This window comes from Pistacia vera, unplaced genomic scaffold, assembly GCF_008641045.1.
Source record: "Pistacia vera cultivar Batoury unplaced genomic scaffold, PisVer_v2 Contig69, whole genome shotgun sequence".
Classification (NCBI taxonomy): domain Eukaryota; kingdom Viridiplantae; phylum Streptophyta; class Magnoliopsida; order Sapindales; family Anacardiaceae; genus Pistacia; species Pistacia vera.
Genome location: NW_022196545.1, coordinates 512,818 through 529,962, shown reverse-complemented (window position 1 = coordinate 529,962; position 17,145 = coordinate 512,818). Strand labels below are relative to the sequence as shown.

Below are 17,145 nucleotides of genomic sequence, written 5' to 3'. Positions count from 1 at the left end.
GAAAATACTTCTAGAAAACATGAACATAGAAGTATTTTATCCTTTTTGTTTCTTTCGTATAATTTTCAATGTTCTTAAGGTGAGAATTTTGATATCAAACGTAGACATAGATAGCCTTAATCTTGAATAATATATTTTTCTTATTTCATTGAAAAATAATATTGTTCAATTTTCAATTCTTATCATAACCCCCCCATGGACCTCTCACCAATTAATAAGCAGAAGTTCCCTCGTTTATACATAGCTTTTACATGGTTAAAATTGCTTCTTTTTCAGGAAAACTTGAAATAAAATTGTGTTCACATAATAATATTGGCAAACGAAATCATCCCATCTCAAAAGTCATATTTTAAAACGAACAAATATATGTTTAAGAAAATTGAGAAAGAATATAACATAATTTTTCTATACAAAATAATAATAAGAGAGAGAAAGAAAATAATAATAATAAAAGACTAATAACTCATGAACAATTTTTTTTTTCGGTGACCACGGGTGTCTCAGCCACCTCGACCAATTCCTTACAACTTTGAAGTTAACAATTGAGTAAACCCTCCAGTGGCCACCTCTATTAGCAAACAAGGGGAATCGAACTCAAAACCACTCGAGTAATACACTCAAGAGTCTCTATCGTCCAACCCGATTACCCAAGGGTGGTTCACGAAGAAAAATTATGAAATCTGCCCTCTTTCTAGTGCCAAACTATTAATGTTTGATTTTGACACCAACGACTTCACACGTGTAAAATGCTAAGAAGTCACACGTGAGTTGATTACCCAAGGGTAGGGGAATCGAACTCAAAACCACTCGAGTAATACACTCAAGAGTCTCTATCGTCCAACCCGATTACCCAAGGGTGGTTCACGAAGAAAAATTATGAAATCTGCCCTCTTTCTAGTGCCAAACTATTAATGTTTGATTTTGACACCAACGACTTCACACGTGTAAAATGCTAAGAAGTCACACGTGAGTTGATTATAGTGAATAGGTAAGGTACTGAGAGCACAGTAGTATGCAAAGACGTAAATAAAAAGTTGGCAAGATGATTTTTATAATGATTCAAATACTTAAAGCTAATCCTACATCCACTGTGTTTGTTTATATAAATATTACATTCTGATCGCTAGACAAGCTTACAAGAGCTCGCGAGCTACGATCTGGGATTACAAGGGTTTGGTGTGCTAAGTGTTCTTAGAGAACGTCAAGCCAATCTCTTTTTAATAGCCTGTCTTGGCTATTTTATTTGTTGAATGCATGAATGTCTAACCTATATTTTGTGAGAGGGAGCTACCTATTTATACTCGTTTAGCTCAAGGTAATGATCACACTTTTGCAAGTGGCATGGTGTCGTGTAGATCTCTCATGTCTTCCTAGTCGTTGAGAACTCAAATAATATCTTTAAATTAAATAGGGTTTGGACAGGTGTGCAAACCAAAATCACTCGAGCACAAATTCTTGAGTCTGTTTGGGTCTGTAACAGCTATATTCATCTTGCCTTTAAAGACGTGTCATGTTTTGGACGGTGGAATGACTTCTTAGATTCTGATTGGTGCTCAATAACGTCAGCATAAGTCAACTCTTATTTTAGCCATAAAATTAGTAATAGAGTTGGGCAAGCAAGACTTTCTTATCAATGATATTCAACAACTCTCAAAAATCAAAATACACTTAATATAGCCTATATATAGTGATACAATTTCACCAAATACCACATGTGACTTTATTAAGACCCCACAAACTAAATAATGATCAAAGTCAGAAAACAAATTGCAAGAAAGTGTTCAGGAAATAGCACGCTTTATCCCCTGCCCATCATATTTGAACACCCTTTTCCAAATGTTCAAATTATAATATTTATTCTTTCTAATCAATTAATTTTACTATTCCAATTTAGATTATTCTCTGTCTCTCTCTCACACCTTGCATGTAAACTCCTCTATATATAAATAGAGCTAAAGCTTGAAGATTGAAACTTGCAATTCTCTCTTGTCTCTCACTTTCTCTTCTCAAGGAAAAAAGGAGAAGCTAGAGAGAGACTATTTCAGAGATTGTTGGAGAGATTACAAAGTGAGAAAAATTATAGAGGAAAGTTTTTAACAGAAGATTATTTCAGGACTCCACCAAACGATCTAAAACTCTCTCTCTATCTCTCATAAAGAGAGAGTACTTGAGCGCTTCAAGTTTTCTGTATTTTGATCTAATCATAATTTAAGGAATTAAGCAAGTGCTTAATTTTCTTGCAGTCATCTCTTCACTTTTGTCTTTCTTCATACACACAAAGGTTAAAAAATCCCAGAATAATGTGACAAACATGAAACGTTTTAGGTTTTTTTTTTTTTTTTTTTTTTTTTTTCTCTTAGGTTTTTAATCATCTTTGGTTTTTCCTGAAAACTGAAAACCAGGGCGAGCAAAAATGGATCAAAACATGAGAAATTCGCGGCGAACGAGCATAAGCAGGAGTTTAAGCAGGAGTAGTTGGAACATGGAGGAGGTATTTGCAGGAGGTAGAGATTCGAGAAGAAGTAGCCGAATTGATGAAGATGAGGAAGCTCTCAGATGGGCTGCCATTGAAAAGCTTCCAACTTATGACAGATTGAGAACAAGTATTATGCAGTCTTATCTCGAGAATGAAACTCCAGGACAAAAAATGCCTCACAAAGAAGTTGATGTCACGAAACTTGACGTCAATGATCGCCAAAAATTCATCGATAAACTTTTTAGAGTTGCCGAAGAAGACAATGAAAAATTCTTGACCAAGTTCAGAAATAGAATTGAAAAGTAAGTTTTTATTCAATATGTTCTTAACGAATTCCTGCAAGAGAAAGCCACATATTTTAATCATTTAAATAAACTATAATATACTTACGTTCAGTTATTAGACTAGTCGCTGAAGGTTTTGCTATTATATATTTGAAGTTAGTTACTAGGCTGATGGCTAAAGGTTTTACTATTATATATTTGTTGAAAATCGCAAGAGTAAAAAAACATAAAATTAAAGAATAGCAAATAACAATATACATAGTCACGCGATATTTTACATGGTTTAGCATAATTTATCTATATCCACGAATGGGAGGGTTTTTACTATAATAATATGAATACGATACAAGTGTTTCATAACACCATCAACCTTCATTCTAGGAATCGCTGGATCTCCTAAAACTTAATTTTTTTTTTTTTTTCTTCTTGTTTATCTTTTCTTTCTTCAATTACCCAAAAGTGTTCACATTCCAACACTCCTCCTTGAACATTTTTGGTAATTCATCTTCTAAGCTTGTTCTTCATTCTCTTACTCCTCCTTTCTTCTACAACTTCAGCCTACCACCCTTAGTGTTAGCTTCTTCTCTCCAACACCCTTAGTGTTGGCTTCTTCTCTCCAATCTTCTGCTGGAGTCATCTCTTCTTCCTCCACTCTTTGTTGGAGTCTCGATGGCTTTCTCTCATCGATCTTGGGGCCGACATTCTTGTAGACTATCACCCTGCAATTTTCGCTTCATCTTCCATATGCCCCTTCTCCATAGGTCCCTAAAGAAAATAAGCTCTGATACTATGTTGGAAATCGGAGAAGTAAAAAAAATAATAATAAAGAACAACACAAAATTACATACAAAGACACACGATATTTTAGGTGGTTCGGCATAACTTGCCTACATCCACAGATGAGAGGATTTTCATTATAATAATATGAATACGATACAAGTGTTTCATCACACTATCAATCTTCATTCTGAGCGATCGTCGGATCCTTTAATTTTTCAGCCAAACATCTTGTTTCTATGGTGTTTAATACCCCTTGGTATTTACCCGATACCTAGAGCCCTCTACCCTATGGTACCCTTATATTAAAACCTCTTGTATCCTCACAATCTCTCTTTCTTTACTATCCTCTCTCATAACTTTGAATTAGTTCTAACCCTTCTATTTATAGGTAAAATAGGACATTTTTTTCTACTATATTCATATTTTTTACTCTAATTTAATTCATTGTCCTATTTTAACTCTAAATAAAATCCTAAACCAATTATTATTTCCTAATAAAACTCAAAGTAAACAGAAAACAAATATTCTCAATTACAAATTCCTAAACTAAAAATTTGCCTAAAACTTAAATTTCTTTGTCTTCTTGTTTGTCTTTTCTTCATCAATTACCAAAAAGTATTCACATTCTAATAATATTAATTGTTTGATATCTTGAACTGTTCTATATGTGTTATAGACATAGTTTTGTGGTTGCTAGCAAGTCTCTACGAATTTCAGATTAGAGCCAAACAAAATAAACCAAAGGAAGAATTTTGGCAAGGGCAAATTTGCTTCAAAAGGAATCAAAATTGACATGTTTTTGTCTTGTTCTCGTCCATTAATTTCTTTACCGTAATTAATGCGATCTCACTATCGAACTTAAATGTTAAAAACATCTTTATTTATTGATTAAATCTTCATTAATTCATTATGTGACAATTTCTGCAGGGTGGGGATTAAACTTCCAACAGTTGAAGTTAGATTTGAACACTTAACAATTGAAGCCAATTGCCATGTTGGTAACAGAGCTCTTCCCACTCTCCCAAATGCTGCAAGAAACATTGCAGATTCGGTTCTTAGCATGGTTGGAATCAATTTGGCCAAGACAACTAAACTCACAATCCTTAAAGATGCCTCAGGAATCATAAAACCATCAAGGTATAATAATATAACATAAATCTTAATCATTGGAACCTAAAATACAAACAGTTATATATCCGAATGACAGATAAAGAAATCCGTATTAACCCTCAAGGTTTTAATTTTCTACAGAATGACCCTCTTACTGGGTCCACCATCATCAGGGAAAACAACCCTTTTGCTTGCATTAGCTGGAAAGTTGGACCCAAGCTTGAAGGTCGGTGACAATACTTGGTCAAAATATTGTAGCATGAAGAATTAAATTACTTTAATTTATGGCAACTTTTTTATTCTTTACATGAAACTGCAGGTTAGAGGAGAAGTTACATATAATGGGTACAGGATGAATGAGTTTGAGCCACAAAAGACCTCAGCATATATCAGCCAAAATGATGTTCACGTTGGAGTAATGACTGTGAAAGAAACTCTTGATTTCTCAGCTAGATGCCAAGGAGTTGGATCTAGATATGGTAATTAGAAAAATAAATAAATAAAATAAAATAAATCACATCTTTGTACAACTTTTAATTTGATAATTTATGTTTGTAGAACTCCTCGCTGAACTTGCAAGAAGAGAAAAACATGCTAGCATTTTGCCAGAAGCCGAAGTGGATCTCTTCATGAAGGCAACTGCAATGAAAGGAGTTGAGAGCAGTCTCATTACAGACTACACTCTCAAGGTAATTAAACTGGGATTTAATTCTTTAATTTTTTAGTCATATTTCTTGTTAACATAATGGTTAAGATAAGAAAGATGTGAAGACTGTCGAGCAAATTAGATTTCAACAACTCAAAGTTAAAGATCATATAGGTCCACCAACTTTAAGACTTTAGTTTGTGTCCACATTTTCTCCTGTTGTCTAGCTCTGTTATGCAACGAAAACAAGAAACTCTAACGTTAACTAGAAATAAATAGCCAAAATAAATGCAAAAATAAATAACACTAGAAATGAACTTCAGAAATAAATAGCAAAAATAAATGCAAAAATAAATAACACTAGAAATTAATGAGGTTCAGTGATATTACTTACATAGCACTACAAAAGAAACTCTACTATCTACCAAAAAAAAAAAAACATTACAAACTTTCCAAAAATAGATTTGGATACTCAAATCAAAGCCTAATATCCCTGTGTATAGCTTGACTATCCAATGTGGGACTTAAGGAAAATCCCACCCCTTTTATATAAGAAACTAAGACTTGACTCCTTAGTTTCCTAACCTATGTAGGATTTAAGCAAAATACAATATTTCAACTGTTTGAACCACATTTTTAACAAGCTTTACATATTTGTTCTTGGTGGATAATGAGGGCCCAATTTTTTTTTTTTTTTTTTTTTAATTTTCGGTACCAACTTTTCATATCATGAACTTGTTAACTCAGAGCCCTCCAAGTTAATTAAATTTTTATTATAATTTCCATGGAAAATAATCTATTCATGTTTTGGATTGAACAGATTTTGGGACTTGATATTTGCAAGGACACCATTGTTGGAGATGAGATGCAAAGAGGCATTTCTGGTGGACAGAAAAAGAGAGTAACAACAGGTTATTTTTATATTTTCTTTAATATTTTTTGTCTAGACAGAATGAGCAATACCAAGTTGGCAATTTCAATCTTTGAAGCCAATTTCTTGAATTGAATTAGTTGAACTCTCACCAACTCTAAATCTTTCAATTCAACATATTTGGAATCAGAAGGTGGAGGAGGCCTTATGTTTCTCTACAGCTGAAATGTCAGTTTCATTTCACATTTGAGAATTGCAGCCAAAAGAATAACCTTGTTAATATTGTTTTTCATATGGGTTCTGAAAATGACATAAATTAGCATGCAATTGAAACTACGACCGGAACTAGTTCTAAATGAAAATATATTTGACACTTAAAAAACATTGCCAATACTAGCAAAAACACTTTCTGCACATTCGTATTATACTACATGATGTTATCGGATAAGTATCACACTTGTCACTCTGAAAATGTTTTCAGTACTGTTAAAAAACATTTTTTTCACACATATACTGAAATGGGTTCACATTCGTTAGACATTGTAATGTTATCGGATCAATATTGTAGTCATGTTGATCGAAAGATTGTTAAATTGTGATTATTGATACAGGGGAGATGATTGTTGGACCCACCAAAACACTGTACATGGATGAGATATCAACTGGTCTAGATAGCTCCACAACATATCAAATAGTGAAGTGTTTGCAGCAGATTGTGCACCTCACTGACGCCACGATCTTGATGTCCCTTCTTCAGCCTGCTCCTGAGACGTTTGATCTTTTTGATGATGTGGTTCTCTTATCAGAAAGCAAGATTGTTTACCAGGGCCCACGAGATAACATTCTTGAATTCTTTCAGAGTTGTGGGTTCAGATGCCCTGAGAGAAAGGGAACTGCTGATTTCTTGCAAGAGGTACTAAAATCATGTGATATCACTTTTATACATAACACGAGTAGTAACATAATTTCGATCGACTATTTTAAACTAATTCGATAATGGTACTGGTTCAGTAGTGTAACAGTTTCATTTAAGTAAATCATATTGTTTGGACACGTAGCTGAATTGGTAGAATTGCTACAGGTTACTTCCAGGAAGGACCAGGAGCAATATTGGGCAGACAGGAGCAGACCATACAGATACATTTCAGTGACTGAGTTTGCAAATAGGTTCAAGAGATTCCATATAGGAATGCATCTTGAGAATGAGCTATCTGCGCCTTTTGACAAGTCCAGGGGCCACAAGGCAGCTCTAGTTTTCGATAAATACTCTGTCCCGAAAATGGAACTACTCAAGACTTGTTGGGACAAAGAGTGGCTATTGATCAAGAGGAATGCATTTTTCTATGTGTTCAAGACAACGCAGATTATTATCTTCGCGGTCATTGCATCGACAGTGTTTATAAGGTCTAAATTGCATACCAGAAATGAAGACGATGGAGCATTATACATTGGTGCATTGTTATTTTCACTGATCAATAATATGTTCAATGGCTTTGCTGAGCTTTCACTCATGATTTCAAGACTTCCAGTGTTTTACAAGCAGAGAGACCTTAAGTTTCATCCTGCTTGGACATTCACACTCCCAACTTTCCTGCTCGGAATCCCGATATCTGCTTTTGAGTCCATTGTCTGGGTTTCCTTGACATATTACTCAATAGGATTTGCACCAGAAGCTAGCAGGTAACTTTATTATTTGAATGTTAATACTAAGATAAGATGAGAAAATGAGTACTAATATAGCAACTTATTACATACACATTTTCAGGTTTTTCAAGCATCTGCTAGCGGTGTTTCTGATTCAACAAATGGCTGCTGGGATCTTCAGGCTTATTGCTGGAGTGTGCAGGACTATGATCATTTCCAATACGGGCGGTGCTCTCACTCTCCTCCTTGTGTTTTTGCTGGGAGGTTTCATTCTTCCTAAAGGTTAATGTGACAACCTGACCTTAAAATAAAATAACACATAAAATAGAGTAGATAGCAATTATAATTATGATTAATGAATTAACATGAGAGTTGCTTCATTGGTAACAGGTCAAATTCCAAAATGGTGGAGTTGGGGCTACTGGGTTTCACCTTTGACATATGGTTTCAATGCCTTTGCTGTGAATGAAATGTATGCTCCTAGATGGATGGACAAAATGGTATGTTATTTCATTATGTTATGGTGTCATATCACATATCTCAAGTGATTGCAATATTGACAATGTGCTTGTCGGACTTCAGGCCGCAGACAATGTCACCACATTGGGAGTGGCAGTGCTCAGATCCTTCGATGTTCCCACTGACAGAAACTGGTTTTGGATTGGTGTGGCAGCCCTTTTCGGGTTCACAGTTCTGTTCAATGTTCTCTTTACATTTGCGCTCATGTACCTAAATCGTAAGTCTTTACATTGTGTTCAAGGTGTTTCTTTTGGTGAAAAATTTATTCTCTTCATTGTGGTGACTAATTGTTGTACTCTATATTAGCTCTTGGAAAGCCACAAGCAACACTTTCTGAAGAAACAGCCGCAGAGATTGAGGCTGGCCAGGAGGAAACAAAGGAGGAACCAAGATTAGTAAGGCCAAAATCAAAGAAAGATTCATTCCCTCGATCACTATCTTCTGCCGGCACGAACAATTCAAGTAAGAAATGGCATGATATTGTTCTTAAGAATTCTATCCACACTTAGTTACAAGTTTCTAAATGGACTTAAAATTTTGTAGGGGAAATGATAATCCAGAGAATAAGCAGCAGGTCCAATCGCAATGGACTAAGTAGAAATGGTGATGCTTCTCTTGGGACAGCCAATGGTGTTGCTGCTAAAAGAGGAATGGTTCTGCCTTTCACTCCTCTTGCAATGTCATTCGACACTGTGAATTACTCTGTGGACATGCCTCCTGTAAGAATCTCCTTTCCTCATCACTGCACAATAAGAAATAGCAATTGTATCAAGAGTCCTTGTGAATTCCAAATGTCAATGTTATTCATAAATTTGGTCGTTGTATCAGGAAATGAAAGAGCAAGGTGTAGCAGAGGACAAGCTCCAGCTACTTAGGGGTGTAACAGGTGCATTCAGGCCTGGACTATTGACAGCTCTAATGGGAGTCAGTGGAGCAGGAAAGACAACTTTGATGGATGTTTTGGCTGGAAGAAAGACTGGCGGTTACATTGAAGGTGATGTTAGAATCTCAGGATTCCCTAAGAAACAAGAAACCTTTGCAAGAATTTCAGGGTACTGTGAACAAACCGATATCCACTCGCCCCAAGTCACAGTTAGAGAATCCTTGATTTACTCAGCTTTCCTTCGGCTCCCTAAAGAAGTCAGCAAAGAGGAAAAGATGGTAACAACAATGACCAGTACAACTACATCAACACATAGTGTTCGGAAAAAATTGAAGTACTAAAACAGTTTGTTGGTTTTTTCCTTTCAGCTTTTTGTGGATGAAGTGATGGAATTGGTAGAGCTAGTTGGTCTCAAGGATGCTATAGTGGGATTGCCAGGAGTTACAGGGCTGTCAACCGAGCAGAGAAAGAGATTGACAATAGCAGTGGAGCTTGTTGCTAATCCCTCAATCATTTTCATGGATGAACCAACATCTGGCCTCGATGCAAGGGCAGCTGCCATTGTTATGAGGACTGTGAGAAACACTGTGGATACTGGTAGGACTGTTGTTTGCACCATTCATCAACCTAGTATCGATATCTTCGAAGCCTTTGATGAGTTGCTACTGATGAAGAGAGGAGGACAAGTGATCTACGCAGGACCACTGGGAAAAAATTCTCACAAGATCATTGAATATTTTGAGGTACCTTACTCTTCTTGAAATGCTCTTCCTCTAGTAGTTTGAAAAGAAGGTTGCATTATCTAATTCATCTAATGTAAACTCATAGGCTATTCCTGGAGTCCCTAAAATTAAAGAAAAATACAATCCAGCAACATGGATGCTAGAAGTGAGCTCAGTAGCAGCCGAAGTTCGTCTAAACATGGACTTTGCCGAATATTACAAATCATCAGCTTTGTTCCAGTGAGTGATTTCAGAAAAAGTAACTTTTCATGAGATACCAAATATGTTCTATGTTTCTGAACTAACACATTTGTGTATGAATAGGCGAAACAAGGCATTGGTTAAGGAGTTAAGCACACCACCACCAGGAGCAAGAGACCTTTACTTTCCCACTCAATATTCTCAATCTTCATGGGGACAATTCAAGTCTTGTTTTTGGAAGCAGTGGTGGACTTATTGGAGAAGTCCTGACTATAATCTTGTTAGATACTTTTTCACCTTGGCTTCTGCTCTGATGGTTGGAACAATTTTCTGGAAAGTTGGCACTAAAAGGTCAGTAGATTTCTCATTCACAAAATTCAAGTCCTCATTCACTAATAGTAACTGCGATATCCTGCAAAAAGTACTCACATTCTCAATGTTCTGCTTCTTTCAGGGAGGACACAAGTGATCTTACCATGATCATTGGTGCCATGTATTCTGCTATATTGTTTGTCGGTGTCAATAACTGCTCCACGGTACAACCAATAGTAGCAATTGAAAGAACGGTGTTTTATCGCGAAAGAGCTGCCGGAATGTACTCTGCATTACCTTATGCCCTTGCACAGGTGAGTCTAAGGAACTGAAATTAGGTGTCAATACTTAGAAACTTTTTCTGTGTCCATATTCAACAAACTTTACTCAATTGCAATTTTATGTTTTGCAGGTGGTTTCCGAGATACCATACGTCTTCGTTCAAACCATATATTATACCCTCATTGTGTATTCCATGGTGAGCTTTGAATGGAGAGTAGCCAAATTCTTTTGGTTCTTCTTTGTCACATTCTTCTCCTTCTTATACTGGACATACTACGGAATGATGACTGTTTCCATCACACCAAACCACCAAGTAGCAGCTATATTCGCAGCAGCATTCTACGCGCTCTTCATTCTCTTCTCCGGCTTCTACATCCCAAGACCGGTATGTTAATCAACTTACTTGACTCTCGAGCAACTAAAAACGCAACTTAACCGTATGCATTCTAACACAAACTACTTGTTGAAATTTCAGAGAATTCCCAAGTGGTGGGTATGGTACTACTGGATTTGCCCGTTAGCGTGGACAGTGTACGGATTGATCGTGTCACAATACGGAGATGTCGAAGACCCGATTCGAGTGCCCGGAATGGAAACTAGGCCTAGTATAAAGTGGTACATTGAGGACCATTTTGGGTTTGATCCAAACTTCATGGGACCAGTGGCCGCAGTTTTGGTTGGGTTCACAGTCTTCTTTGCCTTCACGTTTGCCTACAGCATAAAGACTTTGAACTTCCAAACCAGATAGAAGAGAATTCACCATAGCCGAATCTTGTTGAAGCATGTGTCACAGATCAAATTAATCAGCAGAAAATAAGGAATATGAGTTTAGTTTACAAGTTTTGGAGTTTGGGCATGTAAATGTAAATGTAAAAGGTTACCACCCAAAATGAGAAATGCATTCATATTACCATCAAAATGTTATATTTTGATTTCTTCCAATTCTTTTTATGTTTACCACCCAAATAATAGTTTAATGACACTTTTTGACTTCAAACTTTTAAAATACTACTTTACTATCCAAATTTATATTCTAACAACGAATAAAGGGCAAACTCGTTACAAGCTGTTAGGACTTTTGAAGAGGGAATGTCAATGAGTCTTTTAATAGTGGAAGGTTAGATTTTGGTAATTGGAATTGATCGGAATTTGACTTGAATGGAGGGCTGCGCAAACCCTATACGCTCGATTGCCGACAATTAATATGGTCGACATCAGTAAGGTGTAAGGTGTTTTAGTGAGTGATGATCGGGGAAAAAAATGGTGATGGTGTTAGGTCGCATCGATATCTGAATCAGAAGAATATAAATTTGAGTAATAAAATGGTATTTTAAAAGTCTCTAAATGGAAAAGTGTCATTAAACCATTATTTAGATGGCTTACACCTTACTCCATAAAACAATTACAAACATCCAGATTTAATATGTATAAAATATAAATTATACATATCATGTGAAAAGACACAACAATTTACATGATTTGGTATAATTTGACAACATTTTATCAATGAATTTTTTTTTTTTTTTTTTTTTTTTTGGTACCATTAGAAATAAACTTCAAATATTTGGATTAATTAATTAATTATTTGGCTTAAAAAATAAATCAACTTTCAACAACCTTTGTTATTACCCACATGGATGGTCCTTCTAATCACCAAAATATTGTTACTTGTTAGTTACCACAATATTTTACCAGCAATGTACCGTAAAAAAAAAAAAAAAAAATCAACTGTGGAGACCAAACTTGTTGGGCTGGAGCCTTTTGTTATTGGGCCGGATTTGATCCATAACGGATGTCAGCAAGCTTCACCAACTGCAAGTCTACAACCCAAAGGCTTCACGTGATAACGCAGGAACGAACTTTATTTAACAAACGTGCAAAGCATCGAAGCACGAGTCAGCAGTGGGTCCCGGTGGCAGCATCTCAAGGTACAACAAGACAAAGCATCGTGAGTATTAACGACGACAGTAAAGTTAACCACTGTTAAAAAAAACAAAGGTGACTGAAGCCATCACTGTCGGATCAGGTGCGTGCATTTATAATTTATTCATCCGCGTCGTGTCCTCGCGTCCTCTTTAGCGTGGAGACACGTGTCAGATAATCATCCCAACTACTACTCTATAGATGGAGAAAAAAGAGTTATAATGTGAGTGGCTCCACGGAAGTTATCCTACATCCTATCTTTCATCACCCTATCATTTTAATTTCTTTCTTCAAAAAATAAATTCAACAATTTTGTTTTGATTATTCTTCCAGATTTTACATAAATTCTATTCATCAGTCTGGCAAAAAGATTTTTATTAATTTTATAAAAGATTTGGTGATAATTTTATGTTGGATGAAATAAAATATTAAAATTTAAATTATATTATTAAAATACTTCATATTTATCCTATCGAAATAAATATTATTTTCATTTTTGTATTCGTTTTTTAAAGTAAAAACATTTAAATAAAATCCCTTTTGTCAAATATTTTGAGTCCAATTTGATCGGTATTTGTTTAATTTGGGACAAAACCCGCATAAGTTTATTTTTAGATTTCACACAAATGCTCTTTACCAAAAACACGTCTACTTAGTTATAAAAATTCAAACCTCGTAAACTTTATTTTCGTTGGATAATTTTGCAAACAATAAGATACGATATTTTTAGGTGTCAAACGTGGATGAATAGTAAAACTTTTAATGGACGGACCTCATACAAGGACTTTATAACAAGGGGGGTGAAAATGACAACTCTCATACTTCACTCAAAACCACTAAAGAAAATAAAAGCCTTTAATAGCCCGACTTGAAAGATGCTAGCACACTTTATTATACCGACCTTGGCGTCTTCATAATTTAGAATTGAATTAATGTCAACAATAGTTTATAATAATACGCAAAGCGTGTGGCTGCCACTTGTGACTAGACGTAGCCCAAACCCTAACCTCAACCCCACCACCTTGACCACTTGGCCTCGACCGGCCCCCGGTAACACAAGACCCGCCACCCACCGCTCTACGCGTCCATTCTCACTGCCATACAAATTTGTAATTGACGTGTCCCTACAGTTTAGGCTAAGTACGTTTGGTTCATAACATTCAGAAAGTAACATTTAGCTCCCTACACAAGAGACTTAAGTTTTTTTTTTTTTTTAGCCCCTAAGAATTAAAATGTTACTTTTTGATTTTACTCGACCAAATGTTACTAAACTAAACAAAGTATTATCGCTACCTGATATTAATAATTATAGAGAAACTTAAGGGTGGATTAATGTCACGAACAATTTTTTTTTTTTTTAGGAGATATCCAAAAAGGATACGATAAGTAAAATTAGGCATTTAGAATATCTTGCAATTACAATTTCTTTTAAAATGGGAATTACAATTACGCTATTATATAATTAGAATAGGAATTAGAGTCTTTTTAAGAATTATTTAAAGTCAAACGTAAGACTATATAATAACCTAAATCTATATTATACTTATAATTTTGTCAGTTAATCTTTCTGTCTTTTGTTCTTTAAGGTTTTTGTTCCTCGTATAAACATATCATATCTCAAATTCTATCATAATTCTAAACTAATTAAATAAAAATTTGCAGGAATTAGTTACAAGCTAGAAGATTTTAGATATAAGTATGGTTGAGTTGGATACATGTGTACTTTGATTTATTATAAGTCAAATTATTTGATCAAAATAAATAAATAAATCCAGTACCTTTCCATGCCACATAATTTAAGCTTTTATTCACATAAATACGGTCGCATTCTTTATTGTATAAAATTATAACATAAGTTATAGACTCTGTATATTTCAATCAAAACATTTTTTTAATATAATCACCTTATTACGTGCACACATTCATATTTATCTTTTTTAATGTACATTATTGTATATATTAAGCGCAATTTCAACCGTTGATGTCACAAAAGATTTAAATTTGATATACACCTCAGTGTTCGCTATGTTTTTTTGGCCCCCTAATTCACTGAACTTATTTTAGCCCCCCTATAATGCAATTCCCTAATGCAGTTTTCATTCTAACCCTTTTATTTGTTAAAAATTACACTTGACCCCTAAAAGAAATTGTCTGAATATTAATCTTAGTTTGGTAAACTAATCATTGAATTTCCACATATTTAATAGTAGAAAAATTTGTTAGTGATCGTTAAGACTAATAAAAACAAGCAACTTAGATAACCCTCCACCATATATGCAAGTTTCTTTTTAACCATTAAGAGAAATTAATTATCTTTAATTATGTGGGGTGAAAATTTTATCATTAATCTTCTCTTTATCTATCTATTCGCCATTATAATTTATGTTGTTTTTTTCTTTTCCAAATGAAAATAAAAACATCGAGATTTTATTAGACAGATATATCAATAATTCTAGTCACATGTTTTCATATTTAGATTAAGATGTTTAAATCAATTTCCACCCATTACAAGTTTGCAAGTTTAATTAGCCTTAGAATTAGGTGCACATTCAATAAATGTTAAGTCACCAAACTTTTTATAGCCAACCTTTTTAGCTCCAATCACAAGATTACTAAAAATATATGGCCCTTTGGTACACAATTTTTCTATCCAAAATAAGCATTTATTTTCTTATTCTTAAAATTATTATATTTTATTTAATTCTTTTAAACCCCGTAGGTTTCTTAATTTAACTAAACACCCCCCAAATTTTTTTTAAGAAATTTACAAAAACACCACAGCAACCCACATTTGCTAGATTCCGGCCACCACTACCAGAAGTTAGCCTGAATTTGGTATAATGGCACACTACCGGCTAGATCTTGCCGATAGTGCGCTAATCTAGCCTTTTCCGGCCAAATCCACTATGAATTTGGTTGGAAAAGACCATATTTATGACCAGATCTTTGGCCGTAGCTAGTCGTCAATGACAGCCAAAGATATGGCCATCATTGATAATCAACGACGGCCAGACTTAGCCGTCAATGGCCAGATCTAGCTGTAGATCAGACATTTTCTGACTAGATCCACCATGGATCTAGCCGAAAAATGACATATCGGTGCATGACTGGCTAGATCTAACCAGTCGTGCCCCAATACGATGACTCCGGCCACCCTCCGGCGGTGGTGGCTAGCTGTCGGTATTTAATGGAAGGGTGGGGGTGTTTTTGTTAATTTTTAAAATTTTATTATAGAGGTGTTTAGTAAATAAACAAACCTATGGGGTATTTTTGTTAATTTTCAAATAATGAACCAAATACTTTTTTTCAAAATATTATTCTAAAAAGTATTAAAATAATGAAACAAGTTTGGTAAACTAATTATTGAATTTCCACATATTTAATAGTAGAAAAATTTGTTAGTGATGTTAAGACTAGTAAAAACAAGCAACTTAGATAACCCTCCACCATATATGCAAGTTTCTTTTTAACCATTAAGAGAAATTAATTATCTTTAATTATCTGGGGTGAAAATTTTATCATTAATCTTCTATTTATCTCTCTATTCGTCATTATAATTTATGTTGTTGTTTTCTTTTCTAACTGAAAATAAAAACGTCGAGATTTTATTAGACAGATATATCGAAAATTCTTACCACATGTTTTCATATTTAGATTAAGACGTTTAAATCAATTTCCACCAATTACAAGTTTGCAACTTTAATTGGCCTTAGAATTAGGTGCACATTCAATAAAATGTTAAGTAAACAAACTTTTTCCACTCTACCTTTTAGCTCCAATCACAAGATTACTAAAAAATATAAATATTTGAAATACTTGGAATGGAACCAGAAATAAATTTTTGGTTAATGTTTAATTAATCAATAAAGTAAAAAAAACAAAATTAAGAATTTAGATTAATTAATTTAAGAATTTTTTTTTAATAAATTTTTGGTTAATGTTTAATTAATCAATAAAGTAAAAAAAACAAAATTAAGAATTTAGATTAATTAATTTAAGAATTTTTTTTTAATAAATTTTTGGTTAATGTATAAAGAATAAATAAAGTGAAAATTGGGTGGGAACAAAAGAGCATATGTTCCAGTTTACTCATTGATTTCTTCTATGCAAATTCAATAATCTTTTGAGTGTCGCAACAATCAAGAGATAATTTGCTTTCTAAATTAATGTGGAAAAAACATATACTTAATGATCAAGAAACTATAAATTATTAAATAAAAAACTAATGGCAACTTACCAAATGTTTCATTTTGTCACATATTAAAATTATATTTAGTATATAATATGATTTTTTTTTTTTTTTTTAGCTCTCACATGCATATATGCTACACTTCATCAAAGATATTTTAAATATGAGTAAACAATTTTTTCCCATCCAAGGTTTGCCTTAATGACACTTTTCCACCCAAAAACTTTCAAAATACCAATCTACTATGCAAAGTTTATATTTTGTTTACTACCCAGAATACACTTTCTGATTCGGCGGCTAATA

The 17,145-nt window shown here is 34.1% G+C and overlaps 1 protein-coding gene across 1 annotated transcript; it reads left to right on the top strand.

Annotated features, from left to right (window-relative positions):
- The first annotated feature begins 1,991 nt into the window (after positions 1–1,991).
- Positions 1,992–11,671, top strand: LOC116113732 (ABC transporter G family member 29-like). The gene is made up of 21 exons (XM_031399893.1): positions 1,992–2,281; positions 2,403–2,778; positions 4,468–4,677; positions 4,792–4,876; positions 4,970–5,129; positions 5,209–5,339; positions 6,117–6,207; positions 6,779–7,080; positions 7,249–7,847; positions 7,933–8,093; positions 8,202–8,311; positions 8,394–8,547; positions 8,637–8,792; positions 8,874–9,049; positions 9,159–9,491; positions 9,582–9,956; positions 10,042–10,175; positions 10,260–10,487; positions 10,591–10,762; positions 10,861–11,115; positions 11,206–11,671. The coding sequence occupies exons 2-21, from the start codon at positions 2,414–2,416 to the stop codon at positions 11,476–11,478; spliced, it is 4,470 nt and encodes a 1,489-aa protein (XP_031255753.1). The 5' UTR covers positions 1,992–2,281; positions 2,403–2,413; the 3' UTR covers positions 11,479–11,671.
- Positions 11,672–17,145: the final 5,474 nt, after the last annotated feature.

Coding starts and splice junctions, on each gene's coding strand:
- LOC116113732 (XM_031399893.1), top strand. CDS start 2,414: ATGGATCAAAACATGAGAAATTCGCGGCGAACGAGCATAAGCAGGAGT. Junction 6,208..6,778: donor GAAAAAGAGAGTAACAACAG/GTTATTTTTATA, acceptor TTATTGATACAG/GGGAGATGATTGTTGGACCC. Junction 8,312..8,393: donor CTAGATGGATGGACAAAATG/GTATGTTATTTC, acceptor GTCGGACTTCAG/GCCGCAGACAATGTCACCAC.